This window comes from Myotis davidii, unplaced genomic scaffold (assembly GCF_000327345.1).
Source record: "Myotis davidii unplaced genomic scaffold, ASM32734v1 scaffold663, whole genome shotgun sequence".
In the NCBI taxonomy this organism is placed as follows: domain Eukaryota; kingdom Metazoa; phylum Chordata; class Mammalia; order Chiroptera; family Vespertilionidae; genus Myotis; species Myotis davidii.
In genome coordinates, this window is record NW_006295816.1 from 5,888,839 (window position 1) to 5,896,278 (window position 7,440).

Below are 7,440 nucleotides of genomic sequence, written 5' to 3' on the forward strand. Positions count from 1 at the left end.
ATGAGCCAATCCAAATCCAGGACTCCACATTCTCCAATTTGTGAACTAAGTAGCCTCCATTCTGGAGGGGGGAAGGGGATTGGAGAGGGAGGGGAGAGGGAGGGAGGGGAGGGGGGAAGAGGAGGAACCATTTCAGCACTGCCAAGACTTTGCCTGCTCTAGGGACACTAATAAGCTTCCTGATGGGGTTGACACCAGGCCAGGTGAGTAGATAAAAGTGATCACAGACCGGCCTCCTGAGACCACCTGGAGCGGGAGAGAGCCGTTAAGGTGGACACGGGCCGGGGGTGCGGCTGGGTCTCCGCAGCCGGGACGAGAGGGGCTGAAACGGCCGAGGGACCTAGTCTCTGTGGATAGCGTGTCCTGGAGCTCAATCAAGACTTTTTACGAACCTCAGTGTCAACACCCCTCAAATTCTATCAGTTCCCAAAAAGAATAAACAGGCCGTTGGCCGTGCTGGGGACGAGAAACCAAGGGGTCGGAGCCGAAGGCTGGCGCCCCCTCTCGACAGGATGGATCCGGGGGGTGGGGTGAGGACCCGGGAGTGGGCTGAGGACCCCGCCGCTCTCGTCTCCCCGCAGGACCTCCCCTTCCTGCTCGGGCCGGGTCAGACCCGCTCACCCTGGGCTCTGAGCGGCCTACGCAGCCTCCCAACGATCAGAACTCTCTGCGCGAACAATGGCTGCGCCCCGGAAGTACTTCCTCACACTGACCCGCCGACCGAACCGTCCCTGAGAGGCCCTCTAGTAACTGGAGGACCCCGCATCTCGGTGGTTCCTCCTGGTTCCCGCGAGAGGAGCCTAGGAGACGGGAGGGCGGGCGAGATAAATCCAGTCTTCTTCCCAGCCTCCGGCCCGAGCCCGAGCCCGAGCCCGGGTCCTGCACCCGCACCACCCACCTCCTCCGGAAGGGGGCGGAGTCTGAGCGGGAGCCGGAAACCGAGCTTTGGTTGCGTAGCTGTGGAGCCCGCCTAAGCAGGGAGTCCCGCCCCTTGGAAGCGGAAGCCACTTCTGGAAACAGACTGGCCTAGCCCCTGCTGGACGTGCTTTCCTCCCGCGGGTGGGCCCTTCCCTTCAGGGCCTGGAAGAGCGATCTGGAGCCTGGAGGGGGATCTGAACGGGACTGCGGGGCGACCCTGGACGGGGTGGAGGCCGCAGCACAGAGGAGCCTCCGAAATGTGTGCTGAATAAATGGAAGCCGAGGAACGGAGTGGCGATCTTATTCTATATCCAGAAGAAACCCGCCCCAGGATGTCAAAAAAGCAGTGCTTTTTGGTCCTCCGTAGAGAGAGCCACCACGAACGAGGGGAGGTCGGGAGCAGGAAGAAGGGAGCCCAGCCAGAAGCCCACCACGCTGCCCTGCGCATCTCTCCTTGACTGTCCTGACCGGTCCGCGAACTTCACTTGTCCGCCACTGTTGATGCCACTTGTTTAGTTCCTACCAGGCTACTGTGATGCCCCACGTGGAGCTCAGAGTTACAGCTCTTTTTACCTCACATTCAAGCTCAACCATTGTTTCCCACAAAACCACCACTCTACCAAGAAGGCTGGGCCCAGGGGAAGCATCCTGACCTCGGCCATATCCTATGGAGACCGACACTTCCCCGGGATCCACAAGGACCCTGTGTGGAACTTAGGTCACATCTTTTCAAGGTTATTTTATCTCAAGTTCTGGGTGGTATGCATAACCTGGGAGCTTTATAGGAGCTCCTCTGATCACTCCCCAAAGACTGAAATATGGAAGAGCAGGAGTTAGGACCTCATTTTACTGGTGAGAAACTGCATCATCCTAAGATACATTGTTGGTGGGGTAGGTATTTTAAGGCAAAATCAAAAGAAGCTATACCAGAGTGGTTTGCATAAGTAATATTCATTTTAGAACAATGTAGTTTCAAGGGGGGAAAAATCACTGTCCTTAACATAAAATAATACAATTTTAATACTGTCATTAGTGATACAGCTTCATTTCTCTCCAGTTTTTTTGACTGCTCTCTTCTTGCCCTCACAGGCTAAGCAACCTTAAATGAGTTTTATAACCTTTCAACCTCAGATTTCTCACTTATAAAATGGGGATGAATATCTACCTTAATCAGATTGAGAAAAATTAGAGGATGTATGTATGGTGGTTCGCACAGAGTAAGTGCTCAACTAAATGTTGCCTGATATGAACATGGTTGAACAGGGGGACCAATCTTGCTAGAGTACAGGGTATCTGTTCAGGAGGAGAAACAGATTAGAGCCATAGAAAATGTGGATGGCCATCTCATTTTGTCTCTGGGGTTCCTGTATCATGAATATCATAAACAAGTATCACCACTATGTATTCTCTAATGTTCCAGAAGATGGGAGATCTGACAGTTATAGGTTTTTTGCTCTAGCATGGCACCTCTGGTGCTTAATCAAAACACATTTCTGACTGAAGGCCTTCCCACAGTCATTACATTTATAGGGTCTTTCCCCAGTATGGATTCTCTGATGTCGGATAAGGTTTCCCTTGCAAATGAAGCTTTTCCCACAATCAGTACATTCATGAGGCTTCTCTCCAGTGTGGATCTTCTGGTGCTGAACACGATCTGAGATCCACGTGAAGCCTTTCCCACAGTCCTTACATTCATAAGGCTTCTCCCCAGTGTGGATTCGCTGATGTTGAAGAAGGGTTGGGTTCCGAAGAAAGCTTTTCCCACACTCCTTACATGTATATGGTTTCTCCGTGGTGTGGATTCGCCGATGCTGTAGAAGGTTTGCATTCTGATTAAAACCCTTCCCACATTCCTTACATTCAAAGGGTTTCTCTCCTGTGTGTATTAACTGATGCCGAATCAGTTTTGACTTCCAAATGAAGGTTTTAGCACATTCTTGACATACATAGGGTTTTACACCTGTATGACTTATCTGATGTGCAATGCAATGTGATCTAAAACTGAAAGTCTTCCCACATTCCTTACATTCATAGACCTGTCCATTATGAATTCTCTGATGTTGATACAAGTCTTCAGTTTGATCAAAACACTTGCCACATTCTTCACAGACACAGAATACCTGCTCACTTAGAATTTTCCGGTGTATAGCCAGGTAGGTGTTAACATCAGTATTTTCTGAACGCTCTTCTACTGAGATCATTTCACCTTTGGCAATCACTTCCATAATATCATTTGTAGTGTCCTCCACACTGCTCCCATTGGGGTAGTTACACCATCTTCCTAACCTGCATTTCTCCTCTTGATGGGTTTTTCCAAACCAGAATCTCCCGGACCCATACCACGGGGGTCCTCTTGATGGTACCATGTGGTCCTGTGGCTCCTCAAAAATGTCCTCCTTCAGAATAAAATCTTCTTTGTCATCACTCTTCAACACACCCTCTGGAAGAAGAAATCAGAGCTGCAAATGTCATGATTACCCATGACGGAGTGACTACAGTCACCAATATATCCATTTCTCTCCAAGTGCCAGAGGCCTGACCTAGCTGAAATGACAAAACAGAGCTAACACACAGAAAGCCACCAAAAGCAAAAGGCAACAACTAGGCAGAGAGTTCCTAAGGGCTTGACTCTCAGCACCAGACCCAAGCATGGGGGCAGTGGTGCTCTTGGGAAATAGTCCAATCGAATCTAAGGGGGACAAGTCAGAATTACTTACAGGTGGTCTAGTTTATAACATAAGAGGAACAAGCCAGGATTCTGGGCAAAAGACCTGGTCAGAAATCAAGAATCATTGTGGTATACCTGCGGAACCTGAGCTCATCACACATAGAGGGGAGCAGCAAGAAGAATCTCCCTCATACTTGTTAACATAAAAAGGTAGTGTAGTCTTCTCATTCAATCCAGTCACCAGGGCTGCCATGAAAAGTACTTCCCCAAACTACTTGAGGCAGAGCTGGGAAAAGACTGCCTCCTCTTTTTTCTCATAGGGTGTTATTCACACCTCTTTCACAGTATCATATTTTGCTATAATTATACATTTCCATATAAGTCCTATTATTAGATTGCAAGCCCTTCTGGAATAGGCACCAGATATTACTTGTTTTTTAATCCTTGGCAACTAACACAATGAGTAAAATATAAGTGTTTACTTTTAAAATGTTGGTTGACTATAGGCCATCTATTCAGTTTGAGTCTATGACCCAAAATGCACCCAATTTAATTAACTGTGCCTGTTCAATTGAAGTTGGAAGCTTGGAGTTTGTTTTCTCTTGACTGATCTGGAGATTTTTAGAGGATCTTTTATTTAGAACATAAATGGCAAAATGGACTTTTAACATTTTACAATGGGAAATACAGAGGAAAATATGTGACTAGGAGAAAAGTGTTCATTTCCTTCTCACCAGTAAGTGGGTTCAGGTTCAATGGCTCTTCCTCCTGCTCAAGATGGGAGATCCAAGCAGGAAGGGACACCATGGCAGGAGGGAGCACTGTGTACAGTGTGAGCCTCCTGATGCAGGGCCCCGGGTATAAGGAAACACCGTGTAATGCCCCACCTGAGCCTTCTGGTGCAGGGAAGGGTAGTATATAACAAAAAAAGGAAAAGTAATGCATAGCCTGCTAAGATATATATAGAGAAGGCTGGCTCCGTGGGAGGAGTGGAGCCCATTAGGAAAGAAGCAGAGATGAAACGTGTAAGAAGAGAATGACGGTGGGTGGAAAGACTGGCAACACATATGACTTGAAATTTAAGGGCATAAGAATATAAATAATCCCTGGCTGGATAGCTAGTTGGTTAGAGCATCATTCTGATATGCCAAAGTTGCTGGTTCAATCCCCAGTCAGGGCAAATTCAAGAATCAACCAATGAATGCATAAATAAGTGGAACAACAAACTGATGTTTCTTTCTTCCTTTCCCTCTCTCCCTTCTCGCTCTAAAATAGCTAATATGTAAAGGATAGAAAATAGAGGTACAGGAAATTGTTATTCCATCAGTTCCTCAAAATATGAAAACATATCACTCACTTTAAAATGTCAAGAAGAAATAGGAAAGGCTAAGGTTTCTTCTGTCTTTCACTTAAGAAAAAATCAGGATAGGATGGACTTGCAAGGAGCTATACCAGAGGCTATGTCAGGAAACCATGATCTCTGAGTTTCCTTCTTTCCTATCCATCTTTCTATTGCCATCTCTTCCTCAAAGAATCGACAATGGGTCTCTCTATAGCAGTGGTTCTCAACCTTCCTAATGCCGCGACCCTTTAATATAGCTCCCCAGTGTGTGTTGACCCCCAACCATAAAATTATTTTTGTTGCTACTTCATAACTGTAATTTTGCTACTGTTATGAATTGTAATGTAAATATCTGATATGCAGGATGTATTTAGGTGACCCCTGTGAAAGGGTTGTTCGACCCCCAAAGGGGTCACGACCCACAGGTTGAGAACCGCTGTTCTATAGCATCCATAAGAACTGGCCTCTCAGCTTCACTCAGCTATTTCCAGAGTCACTTTTTACTCTACAGACACCTCTACACAAAAGTCCACTCTAATACACAATTCTTTGGGCTTAGCTAAGATCTGTCCCTTTGGAATGCCCATCTGAAGCCTCCAAAGGAACAAATCACCTCTACACCTTCCAAATGACAACCTTTTAATGCTAAAGCCAGGGACTGTGTGTTCCCTGAGTAGTCTCTTCTCTTCTCTGAGACAAAAGTGGACTTTGAATAGGAGCATGAGCTCCAGGGAGATCTGCTGCAGTTCAGGGAACTAGGGTATGGCTTAAGGAATAACTTAGCTGTTGGCTTCTGCCTAAATTCCCTTGGGTGGCAGCGGGAGTAAGCATCGAGATCCTGAGAATATAGAGGATCCTGTAGTTATCTACCTACATCCATTCTATCTCTCCCCCATTACGGAGTAGCCATGCCCTTTGAGTGGAAGTGATCCCAGCTCCAGCTCCTAGTGTAGGCCTCTCTCTGGTCGAAGCTAAGCAGGTTGTCCCACCTGACTAACTACATGAGAGATCAATTCAGGGACCACAGTCCAAGCCAAGTCCATTGGTGCACAGTACTTCCCTGGATACAGTCATTGATTTAGAGCTGGCATAAGACTAAAGCTGGTTCGTTGGAACAATACTCAGACTCCGATGAGCAATGGCTCAAGTCTGCAGAAGGCCTGCTTCACTTCCCTATCAGGTATGAGTCACAAAACCAATCACCTTTACAATCATGAGAGGAGCCAGACTGTAGACAAGGCCAACATACAAGGAGATGGAAACGAGCAGACTGAAATTCTGATCAAATTACTTGCAGCCTACTCTATCTATGGACTTCTCAGTTACATGAAATAATAAATTCCTCTTTACTGTTTAAGCCAATTTGAACTGGGCTGTTACTTGTAATCAGGAGTTTCTAAGCATGGAAAGACTGATAGATGCAGCAAGGAACTGTGAGAACGGAAAATGGAGGGTAGAGTTTGTGTCCCACTGTGCCCACAAAAATGCCCCTGTGGGGAGAAGATAGAATGGAGCCAACAAGGCAATAAGGGGACAGAGTTCTCACTGAGAAGTTAGGGGCAGGAAAGCCCTGTGTTGGGCCTAAAGGAATGCCCCGCTGTTCTCCACCAGAAATCCCTGAGGAATAGAAACTGTTTGGTTCAGGGTTATTGAAACTTCTTGATTTATCGTGATAAAGATGGCCGTGACGCCCCAAAGGGCAGCCGGAATCTTCTGCTGGAGATTACAAGCAGGCCAGGAGGGTGGAAAGGCCACCTCGATCGGAGAGTAAACAGAAAAGTCCGGGAGTAAAAGTAAGTGGCGGCCATGTAAGAACATCAAAGATGGGGAAGAGAAAAAAACGTGTGAATGAAGATGGCACCCAGAGGAGCCAGGATGAATAAAACAAGATGGGGATGCAGAGAACAAAAAGGAATCCCCCTGCTGTCCACAACACGAGGTTAAGAGAACACACAACTATTACAAGGTAAAGATCGAGACAAGGGGACCGGTCAGGTGACTGACACGTGTGTCTCCACTCACCTGAGGACACGCCCTTCCAGCCCTCTGCATCCAGAGCTCCCTGAGGAGCCGAGCACCCGGGGGCTTCCCCTCGCTCCAGCCGGGAAATCAGAGCCGGTTTGGGAAATAGAAACGCTGCTTGAGGGGAAGGAAATGGGACAGACAGGTGAGTGGGGCCACACAGAGTAATCCCAGGCTCCTCCCTCAGGCCTGTGTCTCCAGGGGAAGGAGAGGAAAGAAGGGAGATCACCAGGGAGAACAAGAAAAGGATCCAGGGAAAGGTGAAGAGACCCAGGGAAGAGGGGCCAGCAGCTTCCAAAGGTCAGCAAGTGGAGCAGGAGATGCTCCTCACAGTTTGAGCGAGCCAACAGGCGCTTTCCCTCATGGAGGAATGGAGCTTTCTGGTTCTCTCCCTCTTAGAGCTCTCAGGTTCAGACAGCTGCATGGCCATGTGGTCTTAGGCTGCGTCTCCCAAATTTTAGGGGAATGAGGGCTTTGTGGGGCAGCAGGA

The 7,440-nt window shown here is 47.8% G+C and overlaps 2 protein-coding genes across 4 annotated transcripts in view; both read right to left on the reverse strand.

Moving 5' to 3' along the window:
* KRBOX1 (KRAB box domain containing 1) overlaps positions 1-915 on the reverse strand; it is a 6,781-nt gene extending 5,866 nt beyond the window's left edge. The window contains exon 1 of one of the 2 annotated variants that reach the window (XM_015568370.1): positions 714-915. The gene's annotated coding sequence lies outside the window, so the exon portion shown is untranslated. Of the gene's footprint in view, positions 1-621; positions 672-713 lie in introns of those variants that run through there. The other variant, XM_006770498.2, reaches the window with a different exon arrangement.
* A 935-nt stretch (positions 916-1,850) lies between these two features.
* Positions 1,851-7,440, reverse strand: part of ZNF662 (zinc finger protein 662) — a 10,070-nt gene continuing 4,480 nt past the window's right edge. For both annotated transcript variants that reach the window (XM_006770496.2, XM_015568369.1), the window contains 2 exons: positions 6,951-7,067; positions 1,851-3,358 (listed from right to left, as the gene is read on the reverse strand). In XM_006770496.2, coding sequence (XP_006770559.2) covers positions 2,358-3,358; positions 6,951-7,067 — 1,118 coding nt within the window. In that variant the 3' untranslated portion in view covers positions 1,851-2,357. The remainder of the gene's footprint in view (positions 3,359-6,950; positions 7,068-7,440) is intronic.